The sequence below is a fragment of the Zootoca vivipara genome, chromosome 14 (genome assembly GCF_965207765.1).
Source record: "Zootoca vivipara chromosome 14, rZooViv2.hap1.1, whole genome shotgun sequence".
NCBI classification, from domain to species: Eukaryota; Metazoa; Chordata; class Lepidosauria; order Squamata; family Lacertidae; genus Zootoca; species Zootoca vivipara.
In genome coordinates, this window is record NC_142597.1 from 11,367,804 (window position 1) to 11,391,803 (window position 24,000).

Sequence of the window (24,000 nt, forward strand, 5' to 3'; positions counted from 1 at the left end):
TGAAATGTGCCCATGAAACGGAGTCTGTATGCTGTTTTCCATTCTCCTCAGTAGAATAGTACCTTTCTTGTAAAGAATGCAGAATTTTATCCAGCGCAGCTTGACCTAACGTTGTGCCACAGCAGTAGAATAAGCTGCACCTAACAAGTATATTTCTGTGCAGATTTACACACGTTAAAAGCCCCATTTCATCGCAAAGCAAACCTTCAAGGAGCATAAGCCAATGGTAGAAACAGCAGCAGCAAATGTCTCCTGGGCCAAAAAGCACATTTCAAAAACGGCAATGCATTTTAATGTCAGCATTTTTGGAGAACTAAGTACAGAAACTGCGGCATAAGCCCAGAATGTCCCATCTGGCCAGATAATCTCAGAGGTGGGTTTAGCGTAGTGTACACTGGGCACAGAGCTGGGGGGGGGGGTGCCGCACGAGTAGAATGGAAGGTGAGAGATGGGTGCACCAAATTTTGGCCTTGCACAGCGCGCTGCTGAAATTTGAAAGACCAAAGTCCACCTTTGGTTCTCTGTAATGCTGGAGAACAAAACTGCAACTGTATTGTGCATGCTGTCTTCTCGAATTCTGTGGAATTCCAAGCAGGCATGTTTTAGAGAAAGGAAGAGCTGCCTGCAAGTGTGGTGAGGCCACAGATGTGTAGCATGGATGGACCAGGCCAGGTAGTGAGCAAATTCCACAGGTAACAACCAACAGTCAAAAGGATCAGAAGCAGGTAACATTGGCTGAGCACATACCATCCACCACTCTTAAAGAATCCTGGGAACTGTAGTTTACCCATCACAGAGTTATAACACCAGCCCCCATATCAAAGTATTGTTCCCAGGATTCTTTCATGGTGTGTCTGCTTTAAATATACATGGTGTGCAAGCAGCCATAATCCTAGAAAAGGAAGAGGTTGCTGGGCAACTTCAAGGTAGAACTTTGCATGCATCAGGTCTCAGGTTTGATCCCTGGGATCTCCAGGTAAGGGAGAAATGTCCCTTGCCTGAAGGTCTAGATCGGCCAGGGTTCTGACTAGGTTCCTATGTGTATCTTTAAATCCGACTTGGACTAGACAGCCCATCAAATTTATGGCACATAGAAAATCCTCTTTCAAGGGACAATCTTAAATGCCCCCTCAAATGATAAGGCAGCTTACAAAGTAACATACAAAAATGCATTATATTAGGGAAAATTGCTTTGCAAAAAATGTTTCTGTTAGGCAAAATTGTATACACAAAATGCATATATTAGAAATGTGAAGTAAAATGCCGGTGAATTTCCATGGGGGGTTCCACCCCCTGCTGCCTTTTATTGGCAAACTGAAGCAGAAATCAGTATAGAGAAGTGAATTTTGGATGGGAAAAACAAAAAACTGAAATTGGCAGGTTCCCTCATCCCTAGCAAGGAAGGAGGTCAGGTCACATATATAGCCCCGCTCCAAATACAGGCCTAAATAATAATAATCCTGGCACTACTGCATAGAGAAGGAACATGGGAGACTCCATTCAGAGTGGAACACTCGGCTCAGGAATGCCTCGCTCCCTCCATCAGCAAAGACTACAATGCACTATGACATCCAAACCTTATCAGTTCTCAGCACTGGGGACTGCCAAGTTTGGCTCTCTCCTCCTGCCACCGGGCTCCTGATTTAGCTCACCAAGTGATAAGCTGTGGGATATAGCCTGAGCTGATGCTTGACACCATCCAGAACTTCTCTGTTCTTCAGAAGGACATCCAGAATGGTGAGTACGCTGTTTCTCTCTGCTTTTGTATGTATTCTTCATAGCACTGAGCTTTCAGCTGATCACACATAAATGTTGAACGGTTACTCTGTCCCACTGAGGAGGAAGAAGAAACCAAGCAAAGGGAGAGAGCAATGGTTCAGCCTGTATGCAGACAAGAGAGAACTGGAGAAAGGGTGTTGACTGGGAAGATCTAATATCCAAGGGATGGTGGCAAATATTTGCTCATGTTCAGAAGGATGCAACTATGAAGAAACAGGAAATGGTACCTGTCCCTGGTAGCACCCAGTCCTGCTTGTGTCCTGTTTTGCCTGTCAGGGAAATAATGCAGGATGCTTGCTTTTTAAAATTAAGTTAGTGTGCACACACATGCCACAAATTTCTCCAGCTTTCAGTTCGCTTTTCCAGTTCTCCGAATGGGTTTGTGAGTTAGATGGCTCTTCCTCAGAGATGGGGAATCTGTGGCACAATTTTGTCAGGCATGAGGGGATCTGTAGTCCAACAACATTTGGAGGGCCACAGGTTTCCTTGTTCTAAATACAGTACTTGCACATTGTTTATCCCTAAATACACACATGCCAGTGGACTGCTCTCCTTCAGCTTCTGATCCCCATTCCCTATAATACGCCGATTGTTAGTGGTTGCCAAGATTGCAGTCCTAAACACTGTTACTAGAAAGTAAGCCTCCCTGAACCAGTTAGGATGTGCATCTGATTGTGATGTCAATGTGTTTTTGAATCGCAGCAGTTCTATAATATTGCAACCTTATCCGGTATGGGATTAAACCGTGCAGTGAAGATATTCAAGTTTGTGTATGTGCTTTTTGTCAGCTTTGGAAGCCAGGGCAGGATAGGCTATGGCAGAGCAAATATATCCAATGCTCAGCAGGTGAATTAAAAATTAATTGAGATTGAGATTCCTGCATTTCAGGGGGTTGAACTAGATGACCTTCGGGACACTACAATTTGATGATTCAATAACCTGAGCCCACAACTAATCCCCTAGGGTAGAGCTTTCCAAACAGAGCTTTCCAACCTTTTCATGTTGGTGACACGCTTTTTAGACGTGCATCATTTCACGACACAGTAATTCAGTTTCACTAGCAAACCGGAGGTTAAATAACCCCTATTCCAGCCCTGGGAGGAGCGTTCGCACGACACACCTGCACACTGCAGCCGACACACTAACTAGAGTTGTAGCCAATGTAGCATTAAGAAAACCGTGCTGTTTTCACAAGGATTTATGCTTGTGCAATGGAACTTTCCTCCCTCTGCCCCCCCATCTGTTCTGTGGGATCCCTCAATCCTCTGGAGCAGTTTTGGGAAGAGAAAGAGAGGAGAAGGTGGTGGGGGGGGGGAATTGTACAAGTGTAAATCTTTGCACAAATGAAATGTGTGTGTTGGATCTTGTCTCCAGTCTTCTAGTTGTGTAAACATAATGAGTCCTGTGCTTGACGTCATTCCAATGTGTCAGGTATACCGTACTGACTGGTGCTGTTGTAACCTGTTACTCTTCTTGTTGCTGTTACTGTTCAGGCCAGCAGAAAAGCCGGGACTCGGAGCAAAGCTGCCGCAAAGCATGCCCAGAGGAGCTCCTCCAATGTCTTCTCCATGTTTGAGCAGTCACAGATCCAAGAGTTCAAGGAGGTGAGATGCCCAGGGTCGTCCCTCCCCCTGTTGAGCCAAGGAAATGAGTTCCAAGCCTGAACTCAGCCTGCATCCAGTGGAGTGCCATTGACAAAGGTGGACTCTGTGAGTCAGGTCTATTCTACCTGGCAGTGGGAATAAGTCTATGCTACCTGGTGGTGACTCTCCAAGATTTCAGGCCTAGCCCTAGCTGCCAACCTGGAGAAGTCAGGGACTGAATCTGGGCTGTTGTTCTTCATGCAAAGCTCTACCGTTGAGTCATCATGGCAAAGAGATGGGGTTCATATGTCTCTTTATGTCACCTCTTTGCATGATCAGGGATCTGAATTGCACAAGGCAATTCAGCGTGAGACCTGCAGACTAGGGATGGGAGAGAATGCAGTTCACTTTGCATTTAAAGGTGAACTTAATTCTTTCACACTTCCTGAAAAGATAAGCAAACTGAAGGGCAGCTACCCTTCAAAATTCACACTGCTCTGGATTTTGCAGTGCCGGTATCCAGCCAAGTAATGTGAACTAAGATGCATATACTGCCTACTGGGGTGAGGTGCACGTCATAATGCATTTATTGGTGAAAATGACATAGAGAAACGTGTTATGTTATGAGTAATTGCTTTGCAAAAATGTGCATATTGGGCAAAGTTGCATTTTAAAAAGTGTAAATTAGGAGAAATGTTCACTTAAATGCTGATGGTTTTTCAGGAGGCTCCCCCCCCCCCAGGAGAAAATATTGCAAACTGTTGTGGAAATGTAGAGAACTGAACTCAGGATGGGGGAAAATGAAAAATTGAGAGAAACTGAAACTGACAAGTCCACTCATCACTACCACAGAACTGTCCCTGTATAGACCTGTAAGGTCATGTGAATTTGGGTGAAACTCTTCTCATAGCACAACACTTTCCAGAATATCACAGTGCAGTGAACTGAAAATGGGAATTTTCTGCTCCTGCTCCTGTATTGTTAGACTATCAGGGACGCGGGTTTTACATTTGAATTACAGGCTTATAACATGCAGCCCCCAACTCTACTGGTTTGCATAACTTGTGAAACAAGCAAGGGCTGCTCAACTAATGAAGCACTATAATCACTTTTGCCCTTCGCTGGAGAGATAACAAAGAGGAGTGGATGCAGGCGGGGGACTGGGAAATATTTGTGTGAGTGTGTATGTTCTTATTATAGTGGCAGAAAGGAATTAAACTCGAGAAATAGAGAGAGTAGATTTAACATTCCTTATCTTTCCCCCAAGGCATTCAGCTGCATTGACCAGAATCGTGATGGCATTATTAGCAAATCGGACTTGAAAGAGACATACGGTCAACTGGGTGAGTGCCTCCGGTCACCATGAAATTGCACTCTTCAAAAGTTCATATATATATATATCTATATATCGATATATATAGAGATAGATAGATGATAGATAGATAGATAGATAGATAGATAGATAGATAGATAGATAGATAGATAGATAGATAGATAGCAGCTAACTGGTACAAGGAAAAACAGTGCCAAATAGCCAGACCTGGATTCAGAGTCTTTGGCAGAGAGAGATTTTTGTAATCTCCATCTTTAAAACTGACAAAGGAATATACAAAATGGGAGATGCCAGAGATTGATCTTGCCAATTTCAGCATGCAAATCTAGGGGTCTGATGGGAGTTGGAGTCCAAAACATCTGCAGGGCACTGATTTAGGGAGAAGCAATTTCTATTTACTAAAAGCAACATTCACAACTGGAAAGAGCTGTAGCACAGTGGTAGAGAATCTGCATCACATGGGGAGACTGTTGCCTGGGACTCTGGAGGGCTCCTGCCAGTCAGTGCAGGCAATGCTGAGCGAGCTAGACCAATAGTCTAGCTCAGTATTAGGCAGTTTCCTATGTCTAAAAATTCACAGTGACCTTTCTAATGCCCACCTGGTTATCTTCAGAGCCTCTAAGAACTTGGTGCATGTTATTTCTGGAGCTATGAGCACTTCACGGTCCTTCATCTCTGGATGGTGTCCTTTTTGATAAACAGCTTGTCACTTTCAGAAGTGACAGCTTTATTTCTAGTACACAGGGTGGTGGTTTGCGTGACAAAGCTCCCAGAAATCCCAAAATAACTCACAACTGACACAATATTTTAGGTTTGGGATTTTGGCATTATTTTGGCCACAACTTTATTCAAAATACATTTTAATTCTGAGTGTTGGCTTAGGCTTTGGTTAATCCATCTGTCCACTCTAAGGGACAGGACCATTTCCATCTGCCCGGGTTGGGCAGGACCAATTCCATCTGACCCCCTTTTGGGTCAGGACCAGCTTCGACTTACCTAATGGTAGGTAAGTCAAGTAAACACCCCAAGGGATTGGAGGTACTGTTCTCAGGCACTCTCCTCCCCCAAGGAGTGTTCCCCAAGGCTCGGCTCTGTAATGGCCGCACCATCCTTGCCTATGGCAGGATGAATGGACTAGAGTCCCTGAGCCCCAGGATTCCTTTAACGGAATACTTCTATAAGGAGCAAGTGAGGGGGGTAGGCGTTTTTATGCCATGCCCCTCCTATACCAATTTTTAACCAAAGCCTAACGGCCAACCTAACAAGTTGTGACAATTTGCTTGTCAGTAGGCAAAAACCAAATGGCAACAGCCATTCAGCCAAGTGGCAAAATTCCTACTGGGCCCCTGAATACAGGCGACCCCCGCGAACGGGCAAGCAGTGTTGACTAAGCCTAAAAGCAGCGGCGGGCGGGCGGGCGGGAGATTCGAAGGCTTTTCCGAGAGTGAGGGAAACCGAAAGCAACATGGGTGTTAAGTAAAATGCTGCTGTCAATCAAACTCAATGGCACGCTCCGTGACTCAGCCTAACTACAGCCCACCCCCTCCCAGATTTCTTTTGAGCTCGTCTGCAACCCCCACTACACTCTATGAGTGTAATGGGCTTTGTGCATCTTTCCTAGCTTTGGAGAGCTCTATTTTCTCTTCTAGCGCAGAAAAAGGAGGAGACAAGCTACAAAGGCCAGTGGTGAAGTTGTTTTTACGGGGAGACATGTATTCAAATGACATTATCCCCAAAGCAAAAACCCTGGGAAGTCTGTTGAATGTAGACCAGGGCTAATATAGTTCACCAAATTTTGTGTGCACAGGTGGGGGTGGGGTGGGGATGATTCAAGAGGGAAATGGAAAAAAATTATATGCCTGTACTATGCCCCTGTGGACAGAGTCATATAGAATCAGCCACACATGTTCTTTTGCACTGCCCCTTGTATCAGACAATTTGATCTACATAAGTTCATTAATCAGTTGGCTGTTAGCAGGGAGTGGCATACAGGCGAATGTTAGGTAGCCTTCCTTATGTTAACTCAGGATGGGGATAAGGGAAGATAGTAGCCAGGTCTCTGCAACATGCAATGAGGATTTGTGAATGTTAGAAAACAGTATTTTAATTGTTAGTGGCTGGGGAAACCCAGCCAGATGGGCAGGGTATAAACAATTATATATATATATATATATATATAGAGAGAGAGAGAGAGAGAGAGAGAGAGAGAGAGAGAGAGAGTTCCATGTAGATTTTGCTGTGTATCAAACCTTTCAGAATTTTTTCTATATGCCAATACATAAAGGTTTGCAATTGATATAGGTCTCTGAAGATTGAGGCTGGGCAAAAGTTCCCCAGAAGTTCCAGGTTAGGGGTTTTTTTTTGCTTATCTCAAAAATTGGACCCGTATTGTCCAACCTGGTGCAACGTCCACCATCTGTATTGAAAGAAGGATTGCAGATAACTGCCCCAAGAACACCATGATCACAAAGAGTCATGAATGAACAATAAACAGGATGTCTGGAAAGGTCCGTGGAGTTCACTGCTAGGGCCTGCTTTTTTCTCTACAGGGAAAATAAATGTGAAGGAGGAAGAGCTGGATGAGATGCTAAAGGAAGGAAAAGGGCCAATTAACTTCACGGTCTTCTTAACACTCTTTGGGGAGAAACTGAATGGTGAGTTGGTGCTGCCATAGCCAAGGACCTTGCTCACTAACCCTCAGTCTTGCTCATTAACCCTCAATCCAGCTCTTGATTTCCACCCAACACCCCTGAACATAAGAGGCCAAAAAGACAAAACTGGTTTACCACTAAGGGCACTTCCAGACTGCCACTATTTTCAGGAGGGATTCAATCACATGCCAGCAAATGGAGGTTACGCAACTGAAGCTAATTTGAAGCTCTTGTACAACAAACCTCTCCCCCCCCCCCCAAAAAAAAATTTGGTTTGCGGCAAGGAAATTGGCAGGAAAATGCACTGGGAAGGGTCAGGTAATGATTTTTCGATGCAACATAATCTAACAAATTAGCATGAACGCTTGGTAAATTGTGGGTGTCCTCTGACCTCCCCACAAACCCTGTGCAAAACAAATCAGGATGAATGCACAATATGCGTGTCATACGAAAGGGGTGCTAAGAAAGGGGTTTTTGTTTGTTTGTTTATTGCATTTACACCCCACCTTTTTCTTCAAGGAGCTCAAGTTGGCATCCATGGTTCTCCCCCTCCTCATTAATCCCCACAACCACTTTATGAGGTAGGTTTGACTGAGAGGCAGTGACAGACCCAAGATCGCCCAGTGAGCTTCAAAGCTGAGTGGAGATTTGAACCCTGGTCTCCCAGGTCCTAGTCTGACACTCTAACCATTACACCACACTGGCTTTGGGTAGGAATTGTCAATTCAAGCAAAGCTCGTGTGTCCAACATTCTCTGTCCGGTAGCACCAGGGCATTGTGCCAAACGGACAGGTGAGTTTAATGTTGCGCAACAGTTGTGCTGACAGAAACCTGTGCAACAGTTTGTGCAAGAAAGTTATCAGCAACCTACTTTTTGCCTGTCACACCACTAAGTGACTTTAACTTAGGGCTATGTTGCGTACAACCTCAATGGAAAATCATGACACAAGCATCCCCATACCGCAGGATGAACGTTGTTGTTATTTCCTGATGTTCACAAATATATTTAAGTGGTCAAGTGGATGAGTCACAGAAGCCCCAAGATGGGTCTTTGGGTCTGGCAAAAAGTTCCATTAGTCGGTTCCCTTAAGGCAGTGATGGCTAAACTTGGCCCTCCAGCTGTTTTGGGACTACAATTCCCATCATCCCTGACCACTGGTCCTGTTAGCTAGGGATGATGGGAGTTGTAGTCCCAAAATAGCTGAAGGGCTAAGTTTGGTCATCACTGCCTTAAGGTGTAGGAGCCAGTTGTTATACTTTTCGGTCCTGGTCGTCACCATATTTGTTTAAGGTCACTTGGGGTTAAGAAACCTCAGTTCGGTTAAAATTCAATTCAGTTCTGTTCAGTAAATGAGGAATTGCAGCAGGGAGTATGTAGGGAGTATACGCTGGGAGAGACAGCCACAAGATGGATGTGGTATAACTGGAGATAGCTAGAAACTCCCTCACTCCCTCATTCCCTCATTTCTCCGAGTAAAAGTTTAAGACGTAATTAAAAGAATAGAAGATAAAAGATAAAAGAAAAAGCCTAGAAGATAAAAAGATAAAGAAAAAGCCTAGAAGAGGACTTGACAAGGCTTTAAAAGGCTTTAAAAAGGCTTTAAAAAACAGTAAAACAAACCGGTAAGTACAGAGCTTAAACGGAGAGGTGATGCACCGCCATCTTCGTGTCGTCAAACCAGAATTATGGCCCACTACTTGTCCAGAATTTATGTAATTAAAATCAGTACATCTAGCCTTCAACAATGATAGCTGAGGATCCCTTGTGTGCCTCTTCCTCCTCCTGCTCACCATTATTTCTGTATGATGTAGAGTTACTATTTATACTAATGTCCTATATGTTTTATATGTTTTGTCTTTGTTTTTATATTTTATATATATGCCAATAAAGGTGTTGAAATTGAAATTGTTATACTTTTCTGTCCTTGAGGTCTCTCTCCCTCTGTGTGTGTGTGTGTGTGTTGGCATTGTTTGGTTTGGTTTTTGTTAACTTTCCATTTCCTCCCTGGAACTTCAAACCTTCCAGACTCCCTGCCCAGCCCTCTCCCAACCAAAAGGGGGTCTGCTCTCGGTTTGAGGATCTTTGCTGTATGTTGAGCAATCCTTCTCTTCCACAGGCACTGATCCCGAGGAATCCATCCTTGCTGCCTTCAAGTTATTTGACCCCAACGGAACTGGCTATGTGAACAAAGATGAGTAAGAACATTAACTACAGTTCAGATCCTGAGTAAAGCCCATTGGGTTCTGATTGGATTAGGTCTGATTGGCTTAACCAATGGTGGGGGTGAGGAAGCCATGGCTCATTGGAAGAGCATCAGCTTTACAGGCAGAATGTTCCTGGTCCCATTCCTGGCATCTTCAGGTTGAACTGTGAGGAACCCTTGTCTGAACTCCTGGAGAGGTGCTGCCAGTCAGTATAGCCACTACTGAGCTTGATGGTCCAATGGTCTGACTCAGTATAAGGAAACCTCCTGGGATTTCTCCATACAAGCCTCTGTTTGCCCAGAAGAGACTTCAGGGAAGGGCCATGGCTCATGGGTAGAGCAAGCAAAAGTTTCCAGGTATCCCTAGGGTGGAGGGAGACCTGGAGAGCTGCTGCCAGTCAGTGCAGGCAATACTGAGCTAGAAGCACCAAAGGTTTGGTACAGTATAAGGCAGGTTTCTATGTTCCTATTAGGCTTCTAGGTGGGGTGTTGGAACAGAACTGACTTTTTATTTCCAATTTGTTTTCCAGGTTTAAGCAACTCCTGATGACTCAGGCGGACAAGTTCTCTGCTGAGGAGGTGAGGCAACTCTTTCTGATCTAGCACTAGTTAAAGTGTGCTTTTCGTCCTCCCTCTTTAAATCCCAATTTCCCCTTAGGCAGGAATCTTTCACAAGCATCAAACCTAGGAGACACCTTTCAACAGGTGTATTAATATGGCATAGGGACACGGGTGGCGCTGTGGTCTAAACCACTGAGCCTCTGGGCTTGCCGATCAGAAGGTCAGTGGTTCAAATTCCCACATTGGGGTGAGCTCCCATTGCTCTGTCCCAGCTCCTGCCAACCTAGCACTTCGAAAGGATGCCAGTGCAGTAGGTATCGCTGCAGCAGGAAGGTAAACAGCATTTCCATGCACTCTGGTTTCCATCACTGTTATGTGCCAGAAGCGGTTTAGTCATGCTGGCCACATGACCCGGAAAGCTGTCTGCAAACTAATGCCGGCTCCCTTGGCCTGAAAGCAAGATGAGCACTGCAAACCCATAGTCGCCTTTGACTGGACTTAATCATCCAGGGGTCCTTTACCTTTTTTACCTTTATTAATATGGTTGTGCTTTAAAATTTGTAGGACTGGCTGCAAAATGGCAAACCATCCCAGTCCAGTCCAACAGCCATTCAGAAGAGCAAACATATTTCCTTTCGGCACCTGGGGAGGGTTGCTTTCTTTATAAATGCTGTGTAATCAGCCAATTGCCCTTGCTTTGTTGTTCCCATTTAACGTAAGAAAAGTCTGCTGGCTCACACTGGCCAACCAGATGCCTAAGGGAAACCTGCAAGCAGAACATGAGAGCAAACAGCACTCTGCCCACCTGCAATTCCTAGCAATGTATTTTCAGAGGCCTACTACTTCTAACTGGGACCCAGGTGGCGCTGTGGTTAAACCACTTAGCCTAGGGCTTGCTGATCAGAAGGTCGGCAGTTCGAATCCCTGTGACGGGGTGAGCTCCCGTTGCTTGGTCCCAGCTCCTGCCAACCTAGCAGTTCGAAAGCACGTCAAAATGCAATTAGATAAATAGGAACCGCAACAGCAGGAAGGTAAACGGCTTTTCCATGTGCTGCTCTGGTTTGCCAGAAGCGGCTTTGTCATGCTGGCCACATGACCTGGAAGCTGTACGCCGGCTCCCTCGGCCAATAATGCGAGATGAGCACGCAACCCCAGAGTCGGTCACGACTGGACCTAATGGTCAGGGGTCCCTTTACCTTTACCTTACTACTTCTAACAGTGGAGGTAGAATTTCTAGTATTTCTAAAAGAAACTGTATTAGCAAGCCCTTAGCCACAATCATCTTGAAAGCAATATACGTTTATTTAACTTCAAGAATGGTTCCCCCTTCCAATCTCATGACCCAAGGAGGTGGGGAAACCGTGACAACAGAGTCCCAAGGCTCACAAGACCGGGCAGGGACCGGTCGATTAGGCCAGCCGAACGCTGCCTTCTTACCCCCATTTTTGTGTCCCTTCTTCCCTAGGTAGAGCAAATGTTTGCAGTCGCTCCCGTCGACGTGGCCGGAAACATTGACTACAAATCCTTGTGCTACATCATCACGCATGGTGATGAGAAGGAAGAATGAAGGTCTGTGGGGAAATTGAAAGTTTGTGGTGGCAATTACTGCTATATTTGAATAAAAGGCCCGATGAGAAATGAAGGAAGCTGCGGCTGTGAGTTCAGTCTGAATCAGTAGCAGCTGGTGTCGTGGGGCTAGACCACCCTCCTGATACCATTGGGGTACCATATATGGGGCGGAGAGGGTGGTAGTGAGTTTCAGGGCTGTGTACTAGCTCCAGCACTGCCCAGGTAAACTACACAGGGTACCATTCCTCTGAATACCAGAGGCTGGGATCAGTTGGTAAAGCATGAGACTCATAATCTCAGTCATGGGTTTTGGGGGGAAAGATTCCTGCATTGCAGCAGTGGACTGACCCCCCGTGATCCCTCCCATCTCTATAAATCTATGTGTTCTACTCTGTTCATGTCCCTGGTTCCTTTATACCACTTCCAGGCAAAAAGAGCCAGTGGCTAGCTTGAGTCTCAAAGCATTCAGCCTGGAAAATAAAGCCACAGGATGGGGGAACCTACGGCTTTCCAAATGTGGCTGGACTCCAGCTCCCATCAGCCCTAGGCAGCATGTCCAGTGGTCCAGGTTGGTGGGAGTTGTAGTCTAGCAGCGTTTGGAGGGCGATTGGTTCCTATCGCTGCTTAATGAAAGATGTCAACCTCTATGCCTGGCAGCTCCTCCGCAGAAATGCCTGTGCCTACAGAGCCCTGGGTTCTTGGTTCCAGCCGAGACCACCAGGGTTCTGATTCAGGACGCTGGAAGTTTGTGGGCCTGATGATTCTTCAGGGAGTGGGACCCTTGTAGGTTGATACCACTTTCTCATAGTGCGCAGAATACAGCCATGAATACAGCAGAATACGGCTCATCAAAGCACTTTATTCATTGTCAAAGTCAAAGATGCATCCCAGCAAGGGGAATCAGCTTAAACTAGAATATTCCAGTATATTGCTAAAATATACAAAAGTCGGCTTTATAATCGCATTAGGCAAAGCAGTAGTATTTCGCCTCTTCCTTGTGCAAGGATGCTCAGCAAGATTCAAACCCCTGGGCAAAGCGGAAATTCTGGGTGCCTAAGTTGCCTGTGGCACCCAGCGTACGTACCTTCTTTAGGGCTTATCCACACTTAACTTTTGCCCTGTGTTTTGCAGGAACAGGTCTGTGCTTCAAAGCTCCGAGTGCTCTTTAAAGCTGAAACGCAACAAACAGCAACTCAGGTTCTCAGCAAATTGCCATTTGCTCTGATTCAGCTTTTAAGAATGAGTTTTTGCAGAGAAAGCTCCAGAACAACAAAAGAGTACTTGGACCCAGAGCTTTAAAGTGCAGACCATGCCTGGAAAGCGCAGAGGAAAGGTAACTGTGGATAAGCCCTTCGTTCCAGCATTGCTTGCTAAGTAATGTGGGCATTTCTGCTTTCCTTTGCAAATCGGAAGAGGGGGTCCCACATCTGTGAAGAAGTTGAAGCAGCAGCAGCAGCAGCAGCAAAGTGAATATTTGCAAAGTCAGCCAATTCACCAGCTGCCTTCAGGCTTTTCATCCTCTGTAGAAAACAAAGCATGTGATTAAAGCATGGAAACCACAACTGCGAGATGAAGCAATAGCTACTGCCAGTGCCAATTTGAAAGAGGATTAGACAAATTCATGGGGGGGGGATATACAGCTATATGTATTATTACTAATTAAATTTGTATACTGCCCTTCATCTGAAGATTCCAGGGCAGTTCACAACAGAATACACAATAAAACAAAATACACAATAAAACAAAAGCAAAGCAAAACACCCCCTCCCGCAAACACATTTTAAAAGTCATAGAATGTTAATCAACACTTGGTTGAAGAGAAACGTTTTCACCTGGCATCTAAAGATATAAAGGCTCCTCTAAAGTTACTAGTCATGCATGAAAGCTACATAGCCAAAGCTGGAGAGGGCGATTGAGCTCATCTGCTTCTTCTGGGAGTTTCATAGGCATTTTGTCAGCCACAGTGTGCAACATGCTGGACTCAATATATCTTTGGTCTGATTCAGCTGGGTTCTTTTTATGCTTTGAAGATTTCTCGGGTAGAGAGCATCTTCCACCTTGCATTATCAACTCTCCCCCCCCCCCGTTACTTTTACTGGAATGCCTTCGAGCCACCAAAGATTTCTTAAGGCAGCCTTCTCTAGCCTGGTGCTCACCAGATGTTTTGGTTTACAACTCCCACAACCTATATGATCATTGGCCATGGGTTGTGACCCAGCAGCATCTAGGGGGCAGCTAGTTTCAGAAGGTTGTCTTAAAGCATAATCTACCGGTCTTTCTTCTCTTTAACCTCATTTTTGTGGGATTCAGCAGGGAGGAGAATGGAGACAGCACTAGATGATTTGGGTCTGTCTATCATAGGCTCTAAGGGACCCAGGTGGCGCTGTGGTTAAACCACTGAGCCTAGGGCTTGCTGATCAGAAGGTCGGCAGTTCGAATCCCTGTGACGGGGTGAGCTCCCGTTGCTCGGTCCCAGCTCCTGCCAACCTAGCAGTTCGAAAGCACATCAAAATGCAAGTAGATAAATAGGAACCGCTACAGCGGGAAGGTAAACGGCGTTTCCATGTGCTGCTCTGGTTTGCCAGAAGCGGCTTTGTCATGCTGGCCACATGACCTGGAAGCTATACGCCGGCTCCCTCGGCCAATAATGCGAGATGAGCGCGCAACCCCAGAGTCGGTCACGACTGGACCTAATGGTCAGGGGTCCCTTTACCTTTTACCTATCCTAGGCTCCAGCTCTGCCTACTGTTGGTCTGCCTCACTTGTTCCAATGGGGACCCACCCACCTTTGGCCCCTCCCATAATGCGATATGTCCTTTAAAAAAATAAAAATAAAAATCTCAGGGGAAAAGAAGGCTGTTCATAAGGAATAATCCAGTGAGGAAAAGGGACGGGTAGAGTTTGTCTTGAATGAGGACAGATAGTCACCAGAGAGCTGCTTTGAGGTTTTCTTTCTTAAAAATCAAGCAGCATATGAATTTTAATGAATGAATGAAAAAATAAATGAAAATAATAAAAATAAAATAAAATTTAAAAAAGCACTGCTCTCACCTGGTAGTGCCCTCAAGCAATCCCTGCATGAGTCCAGATCAATACAGATGCCCCGAGCCTTCATGCCAGCCTGCAGATCTTTCGTGAGCTTTGATCTAAAAAGCCTCAGAAACTTTTTGCAAGTCCCTCTCAGGAACCTGCCCGCTACCTGACATACAGAAGCTATTGCGTCTTTGATTTTCTCCTGAAATAAGAGTTGGGGAGTAAGATCAGCACCTTGATGGCTCCATGCTCAATATTCAAAGAGATACAGCTTTTGCGCGTCTGCCAGGGTGGCCTTTCTCTGCTTTGCTCTGTCACACCAGCCTCTGCTTCCAAGCAACACCTACTGAAATTCCCTCTTCTACACACCTATTAAAGGCACAGGAGACCTGTCGTCTCTTGCACTCTGTATTAATCTGAAGTGACCAGGGAGCTGTATATTTTGCTATTTGTTCATTTTCCTTCTTCTTTACCCCCCTTTTTTGGGCTCCAAATAAAGTTGGTTGGAATCTTTGCTGTCTTTAGCTGCATGCATTTAAAGCAGGCATCCCCAAACTTCGGCCCTCCAGATGTTTTGGACTACAGTTCCCATCTTCCCTGACCACTGGTCCTGTTAGCGAGGGATCATGGGAATTGTAGGCCAAAACATCTGGAGGACCGAAGTTTGGGGATGCCTGCTTTAAAGCCTTCCCCCCAAAGAATCATGGGAAGTGTAGTTCCCACGCCCTTTAACAAACTACAGTTTCCAGGATTCTTTTTGGGGGTGAGTGGGTTTTTAACGTATGGCGCGCTATGCAGACGTTGTGCAAAGCCTCACACAAGGAGTGAAGAACCTCAGGCCTAGGGGGCAAATACAAGCCCCCAGGCCTCTATTTGGCCCTCAGGACTTCCCTCAGGCCATCTCCAGGTGGGCTGGTTGAAATTGTGCCAGTCAAATCCAAAGCAAGGTGGAGAGCTAAAAAGCTCTTTCTGGGGTTGAGTCCACTTGGGGTTACCTGGCATGGAAAAAAACTTTTAAGCTCTTTGCCTTGCTTGCTGGGCACAGCCTGCTCAATGCACTGCTCCTGGAATACTCTCTTGAAATCTCATAGGACAATCTGAGTTCCAGTGAGATTTCGCATGAGCTTCCTTAGGCTTCCAGAGCCAGGGTGCCAAGAGGGCCCTGCTCGGCAAACAAGTCTAGGAGCTTAAAACTTTGTTTTTGCACCAGGTTCTCTTCTTCTCCCTTGTTAGCCATGGGGTGGCTCTAAGGGTTTAAGTATTCCTTTAAGGGGCTTTTATGTGGTTCCCAGTTACTACTATTTTTTGAAAGTTCATTTATTTGGTTTGTCAGATTAAAGTTTTACGATTACATATCCAACATACAACATAAACACAAGATTCCGAAGAATCGCCTGGATTTCCCTCCTCCCCTTTGTGGGTCCTATTATTAATAATTTCCTCCTGCATATTTTATAATACAGTCATACCGTGGTTGTCAAACGCCCTGGAACTCAGACGTTTTGGCTCCCAAACGCCGCAAACCTGGTTTGCGAAGGTTCCTCTGGAACCCAAACGTCCAACAGGGCTTCTGCGGCTTCTGGTTGGCTGCAGGAGCTTCGTGCAGCCAATCAGAAGCTGTGATTTGGTTTTTGAATGTTTTGGAATGGACTTCTGCAAGGTACGACTGTAATCGTACGTTTGACTTCCAAGGTACGACTGTAATCCAAATATTTTACATCTCCATTATGTCCAAAATTCACCATTAAACCATGTGGTTCCCTGTTATAATTCCCTCCAGGTAGCTTACAGGACCAACTCTGCTTAGCCTCAGCAATGGAAATCCATGATATGTTTTCAGGCTAATCTCTTGGTGTCAGCCACTTGTGGCAATTCAGTAGCTCGCCCCTCCCGCAGCCCCAATTTTCAGTAGCAGCCGAGCAAATAAGTTCCAAGAACATAGCAATTGGTAACTTACATCATCTGGATCGTCTCCAGCCAGATCCTTGATTTTCTGCACAATCTTGGTGCAGATGAAGCATTTAATCAATGGGGCATCAGCCTTGTCCTCCTCAAGTCGCTTCTGTCACAAACAAAGATATCAATGGCTTCAAAGTAAAAAATGAGGCTTCCAAGTAAGGACTAGGGCAATTTTTGGGGTAAATGGTGTAATAATGGGGCTCTCACTATAAGTGGTTCTTCGTGGCACAAGTACTTCCTTGGATGTCCAGCTTTTGTTGCTTTTTTAAAAAAAAGAAATTATCTGACCTTCTACTCGGGAAGTGAGTGCAGACTGTTTTCTACCCAGTTGTTCACCAATACAAGCAAATAATAAGTTGACTCCCAGCATTTATGTATTAATTCTTTGGCAATTATTCCCTCTCTCCCTTATCCACCACACAGTATTTAGCTATGGGCCTGGAAGATAATATTTAAAAGGAAAAGAAGAACGAGACAGTTAGTTAGTTATCCCCAAATTATCCTATGGTAGTTCCTGACCTCTTATGGCAATGTTTCAGCGTGGTCACATTGCTGATCCCAGCTCCAAAATATAGATGAAGAATGTCTAGAGAAGTCCTTCTCGTCCCTGTTATTACCATGCAGCTGCCCCCTAAGATATTGCTTTCTACCCTTTCTCATACATCTGGTTAATTTTGCTTAATTTGGGATGGACTGATGTGGTTGTATTATATAACCCACCTGTAAATGTGGTGAAAGAGAGAGGGAAGGGAACAGCTCTTCAGATGGATGTGGTTTTGCATTTCTGGCTCTCACCAATGGAGAACTCCACTCATGGATCCAGCAATATTCCTCCTTCTTGCATTCAGCAGCAGTAACTGCATCTTTGCACCAGAATTTTGGACCTTGCAGGCATGCACCAGGAAGACCCAGATCTATTCCAGCTAAGGCTGTGAAACAAAAGAGTAAGAGGTAAACTTGCACAGCATACAACCCAAGAGGATTTAGAAGGAAATCTAATATTATTTGTGCATGATTTAGATCAGGGGCATCTCTTTAAAATGTGGGGCGGTGGGACCTTTCTGACCTGGTGGGCCTGTTCATTATCTCCCCCACCCACCCATGAGTCAACTTTGATACTGGAAAGAGTACCCTTAGCTCTACCTAGGGATGAGGGAGAAACTCAGTACAGTTTGCCTTTAAAGCCAAGCCTATCAAATTTGCACTTTCTGAAACAATGTGAGAACCAAAACACAGCCGTCCTTTGAAATTCACACATATCTGATCTTTGCAGTGCAGTCTAAGCAAAGGAAGTTCTAAAAAAATGCATATGTTAGGGGGAAGTGTGCGTACAAATCAATATATTTGCGAAAATAACATAGGAAAATGCATTCCATAATGAGAAACTGATTGCCAAAACACCAGAGGTTTTTTTTTTAATTTTAAAAAATGGATTCTCAAATTGCTGAATCAATGTGAAAAACTGAATTTACGATTGGAAAAATGAGAAACAGAAAGGACCAAAACTGACAGAGCGCTAACACACACTATATTGAGGCTGGTTTGAGCCCTGTAGGAAGCTGCCTTGTGCCATGTCAGATATTGGGTTCCCATTCACACCATAATTTTTAAAGCTCTATGATACCACTTCCAGCAGTTATGGCTTCCCTCCAAAAATCTCTGGGAAAAGAGCACTGTTAGGAGACCCTGTGTGTGAAGTTACCTCCTGATGGAAGAGTGGCAATAATGTTTGAGTCGTCTCCACTGTCGCTTGCTTTCATCAAGCTTATCATGGCTGTCTGCCTTTAACACAGCCTTCCCAAAACTCGCGGCCTCCATTTGTGTCAGACTTGAATCCTGACAAGACAAAGTACTGTTTGTGGGGGAACAGGAGGCGGGCAGGTGTGGAGGACTCCCTGGTCCTGAATGGGGTAACTGTGCCCCTGAGGGACCAGATGCGCAGCCTGGGAGTCATTTTGGACTCACAGCTGTCCATGGAGGCACAGGTCAATTCTGTGTCCAGGGCAGCTGTCTACCAGCTCCATCTGGTATGCAGGCTGAGACCTTACCTGCCCACAGACTGTCTCGCCAGAGTGGTGCATGCGATAGTTATCTCTCGCTTGGATTACTGCAATGCGCTCTACGTGGGGCTACCTTTGAAGGTGACCCGGAAACTACAATTAATCCAGAATGCGGCAGCTAGACTGGTGACTGGGAGCGGCTGCCGAGACCACATAACACTGGTCTTGAAAGACCTACATTGGCTCCCAGTACGTTTCTGAGCACAATTCAAAGTGTTGGTGCTGACCTTTAAAGCCCTAAACGGCCTCAGTCCAGTATACCTGAAGGAGTGTCTCCACCCCCATCGTTCTGCCCGGACACTGAAGTCCAGTGCTGAGGGCCTTCTGGTGGTTCCCTCACTATGAGAAGCCAAGTTACAGGGAACCAGGCAGAGGGTCTTCTCGGTAGTGGCACCCGCCCTGTGGAACGCCCTCCCACCAGATGTCAAAGAGAAAAACAACTACCAGACTTGTAAAAGACATCTGAAGGCAGCCCTGTTTTGGGAAGCTTTTAATGTTTAATAGATTATTGCATTTTAATGTTCTGTTGGAAGCCGCCCAGAGTGGCTGGGTAAACCCAGCCAGATGGGTGGGGTATGAATAATAAATTATTATTATTATTATTATTATTATTATTATTATTATTATTATTATTACCCCCTTGAGGCCTAGCCATCCATGTCAGTATTAACAGCACATATCTGAACCCTCCGTCCTCCTCTTTTGTTTTTCCCCTGTTTTATTTTAATGAGCAACTTTTCTACAAACCTGGGATTTCCTGTGGTCCCTAGAATTCGTCCTACTTTGTTTGCAGGTGAAGGTTCTTAGCTCAGTGGTAGAGCATCTGCTTTGCCTATCAAAGGTCTGAAGTTCAAAATCCCCAGCATCACTAATTAGGGCTGGGAGAGTCTAAAACAGGCATCCCCAAACTTCGGCCCTCCAGATGTTTTGGACTACAATTCCCATCATCCCTCACCACTGGTCCTATTAGCTAGGGATCATGGGAGTTGTAGGCCAAAACATCTGGAGGGCCGCAGTTTGGGGGTGCCTGGTCTAAAACTTAGTTGCTGTCAATCATTGTGGACAATATTGAGCCAGAAGGACCAATTATTTGGTCCAGGATAAGGCAGTTCCCCTTGTTCCTGTTTGTGACTGGCCCTGTTCCGCCGCCTCGCTGGTTGGCATGGGTCCACCAGCTTTATTACTGGAAGGAACATTAGCCAAAGCTTGCCTGTAACATCTTTTTGTCCTGGAAGAAGCAAAAAAACGCATCACACAGCCCTCACATCTTACCTGCGCCAGCAGCAACATTCAGGTACAAGATGAGCAACAAAGCCATTGCAGCTCAGGTGTCCAACTGCAGGTGGCGAAGCCAGTCTCCCGACAAGTCTTTTAAAGCTCTTGAAAGTTATGGGGGGCTCCTGCCTGAGCCAATCGGAGTGTCTGAAAATCAAAAGCAGAACTTAAAAGGGCATGCTGTGCCACTCGCTGCCCAGGATGCGAGGCTTTGGCTGTTCCCCTCCTCCTTCCCAAAACGTCATGGATTTGAGAAATTGGTTGACAGCTACAAAGCGTGAACGTGCTATTTCCCATGTTGAGCATTGTTTGAACCCTCAGAAACCAAATGCCACAGGATGTGATGAATAGGTATTAAAACCAGATCTCAAAATGTGAAGAATTATGTGAAGAAGGAAAAGAGGCACCTCCCACGACCAAGATCTGCCTTCAAGCAATAGTCAGACCACTGGTCTCTCTGACCGGCAGTTGTTCTTCAGGGCTTCAGAAAAGACTCTTTCCAACCCTACTTGGAGCTATTGGGGAATGAATTTGGGACTGTCTGCATGCAGACCATGTGTTCTATGTGGGATAAAATTCCCTGTGGGAGTTCAATACGGAGGCTCAGATCTATTAATTAGACTTATGTTCAGTAATGCATTACAGGTCGGATTTTGTGAGAGCTTTCCATTATGATACATGCTTTATAGGACAGAATGTGTCATCCAGCCTGTTTTCCTTCTTCCCAATGATATTATTATTAATTTCATTTCTATACTGCTTTATATTTTAAGGGGGGTACAACCTACATTAAAACAGAAAATAAAACAATTCAGAATAAAACATTACTGAAGAAAGTTGAATATAAAGTATACATTTAAATACAATCAACATTCATTCAAACATAATTAACAGGAAACTAAAATATTATCCTAAGCATTTAAAAAAAACAAAAACACTACAGAGGAGGTCAACTGCAGGATGCACGTTTATCAGAGCAAAGTTAAAACAAAAATTATCTGAACCATTTCAAAAGAAAGCATTACTAAGTGAAGTCAAATATAAAAAGGCACGTTTGAAACAAAAGAATAGCAAAAGAACAAAATCTTCTTATCTCCCCACCATCTCCCCTCCAACCACATTTCCAACCACCTAGCCCTAGCTTCTTCCTCTGTATTTGCAGATACCTCTGCATCTTATCTGGTGCTGTTTTTAGCTTTAGCATTCAGCTAGGCCCCTCCAAAACTGGTTCTTACTAATTTTGGGTCAGGCCATATGTAAAACTGTCCTTGCTGATAATAGATTTCTACCTCATCTGTCACTGAGCTATAGTGGTAGAGAAAGCACCTGGTATTTTGAGTTTTTGTCATGTCTGCTTGAATGATGCATATGGAAATTATAATGGGTTGGATCCAGATTTAGGCTGCAATCCTAGCTTTACTTACTTGGAAGCGAGACCCAGTGAATTCAGTAGGACTTACTTCTGATGAGACATGGAGTTGTGTGGAGTGCTAGTTCTACCCAGAGTAAGCCCACTGGAGATAAAGGCCATGACTAACTTAGTTTCATTAATTTCAATGGGTCTACTTTGAGTAGAACTTAGCTGGCTTCTGCCTATTGTTAGGAGTGGACTGTAAGTAAGTTAAACTTAACCCCCACTGAAGTTAATGGGACTTAAGTAATGACTAATTTGTTCCATTGATTTCAGTGGGACCTAAGTTCAACTAACATAGTCTGGATCCAATCCAGTGTGTCTTCCAGGTATACAGATCATGCTCCCACAAGTAGCATGAAGAAACCTTCCACATGTTGTTTCCAGGACATTGGAATTCTGACTCCAAGCCCCAATGAATTACATGGTTGTAATGAGCATGCACTTGTGACTGTGGGGTAGTTTAGCCTGGCAAAAGGATGCATTTGTGGCAATGGCAGCTTGTCTTGAAAAATAGCCTTTGGAGGTGTCATGCACCCAGAGTCAGGCAGCAGTCAAGACTCAAAATAAGAGACTGCAGACTTTCCACCCCAGGATCCAGACCAGGGGTAGTGTCAGAGACTGGGCAGAGGAGGAATGGTGGAGACCGCCTCCCCAGCTTGACCCTTCCATGGAGCGGAGGAAGAGGAAGACAGTTTAGATTTACAACAGGGGTTTGAGGGAGGTCACAGCTCAGAGGCAGATGAGGGGGAAAGTTGGGAAATAATGGGAGAGGAGGAGGAGGAAGCACAAGGGGGGGGCGACAGCTGACGGACACAGTGTCTTTAGAAAGCATTTCAGACCCCCCCCCGCCTCCTAGAACCTGGTGAGCCTTAGAAGAGAGCAAAGAGCTCAAAGACAGAAGGCACATAGCAGCACCCATAGGATAAACAATGAGAATAATGAATGAGAAAGTGGGAGAGACAGGGTGGATATTCACTGGGGACAACGCCATTATCCAAGAGGCTGGGTCATGGATAGGCAAACTAAGGCCCAGGGGCTGCATCCGGCCCAATCACTTTCTAAATCTGGGCCGTGGACGGTCCGTGAATCAGCGTGTTTTTACATGAGTAGAATGTGTCTTGGATACCTGTCTGGCTATTTGGAGTTTGTATTCACTTATATGTTTAGCTTAAGATGTATGCACACATCGTTATAGTATCCATACACTGATGGTGTATGAACTGCAGCACAGCAGCAGATGGCAGTAGCTTCTATGGATTTAATATTATATATAGATTTAAACTCAACCCAGCATTAGCTTCATGTGCAAAAAAAATGCCTTTTTCAGATGCAATCTCCTGCCTTGCAATAAAGAATGTGTTAAAATACTTACTGCCGATTCAAATGAAAAAGTGTTCTCTTGTCAAGGTTGAAATTGCTTCTTCCCCCACCCTCCTTTCCAGCACAGCTTGTGCAATCTTTGCCAGAATATCTTTATGGAAAGCTTTTCCTCATGATATCTCTCTTTCCAAACCACACTACATTGCATATGCTCCAATTGTTCCCATTTCCTAGAGTCAGTCCCTGGTACATACTGTGAGGGGGGGAAGTATTTGATCCCCTGCTAAATTTGCCCATTTGCCCTCTGACAAAGAAATGACCAGTTCATTATTTTAATGGTAGGTTTATTGTAGCTGTGAGAGACAGAATAACAACAGGAAAAACCCCAGAAACCCAGAAGACAATCTTATTTGGCTACGAGTGATCACCAAAGAAGAAGAATACATATACGTATACAGTGGTACCTCGCAAGACGAAAGTAATTCGTTCCGCGAGTTGATTCGTCTTGTGATAATTCCGTCCTGCGAAGCGCGGTTTGCCGTGGCAAAAAATAAAACACCGCCGAAAAATCTTCGAAGCGCGGCCATAGAAAACTTCATCTTGCGAGTCACCAAAAACATCGCAAAACGCTTTCATCTTGCGAGTTTTTCGCCATGCAAGGCATTTGGCTTGCGAGGTACCGCTGTGTATGTGTGGGTGTATGTGTTTATGTGTGTGTGTGTGTGTTTGTGTGTGTGTGTATATATATATATATATATATAGTCATACCTCAACATCCGAACGCTTCAACTTCCAAAGGTTTCGACTTTTAATGAGGGTGAAAGAGGAGAGCGCAAAATATGGTCTGAAGCTTAACATAAAAAAAAACCTAAGATCATGGCCACTGGTCCCATCACCTCCTGGCAAATAGAAGGGGAAGAAATTGAGGCAGTGAGAGATTTTACTTTCTTGGGTTTCATGATCACTGCAGATGGTGACAGCAGTCATGAAATTAAGACACCTGCTTCTTGGGAGAAAAGCAATGACGAACCTCAACAGCATCTTAAAAAGCAGAGACATAACCTTGCCAACAAAGATCCGTATAGTTAAAGCTATGGTTTTCCCAGTAGTGATGTATGGAAGTGAGTGCTGGACCATAAAGAAGGCTGATCGCTGAGGAATTGATGCTTTTGAATTATGGTGCTGGAGGAGACTCTTGGAGAGTCCCATGGACTGCAAGAAGATCAAACCTATCCATTCTGAAGGAAATCAGCCCTGAG

General features: G+C 44.9%; 2 protein-coding genes across 2 annotated transcripts; one reads left to right on the plus strand and one right to left on the minus strand.

The window, feature by feature from the left end:
• The first annotated feature begins 3,237 nt into the window (after positions 1-3,237).
• MYL7 (myosin light chain 7) lies at positions 3,238-13,685 on the plus strand. The gene is made up of 6 exons (XM_035139498.3): positions 3,238-3,383; positions 4,630-4,705; positions 7,245-7,349; positions 9,464-9,542; positions 10,081-10,129; positions 11,577-13,685. The coding sequence occupies exons 1-6, from the start codon at positions 3,348-3,350 to the stop codon at positions 11,676-11,678; spliced, it is 447 nt and encodes a 148-aa protein (XP_034995389.2). The 5' UTR covers positions 3,238-3,347; the 3' UTR covers positions 11,679-13,685.
• GNLY (granulysin) lies at positions 12,523-22,785 on the minus strand. Its single transcript, XM_088657880.1, has 5 exons — positions 20,005-22,785; positions 17,393-17,601; positions 16,671-16,775; positions 14,732-14,915; positions 12,523-13,200 (listed from the first exon to the last, which is right to left on the minus strand). Exons 1-5 carry the CDS (start codon positions 20,048-20,050, stop codon positions 13,172-13,174), a joined length of 573 nt encoding a protein of 190 aa, XP_088514006.1. The 5' UTR covers positions 20,051-22,785; the 3' UTR covers positions 12,523-13,171.
• Positions 22,786-24,000: the final 1,215 nt, after the last annotated feature.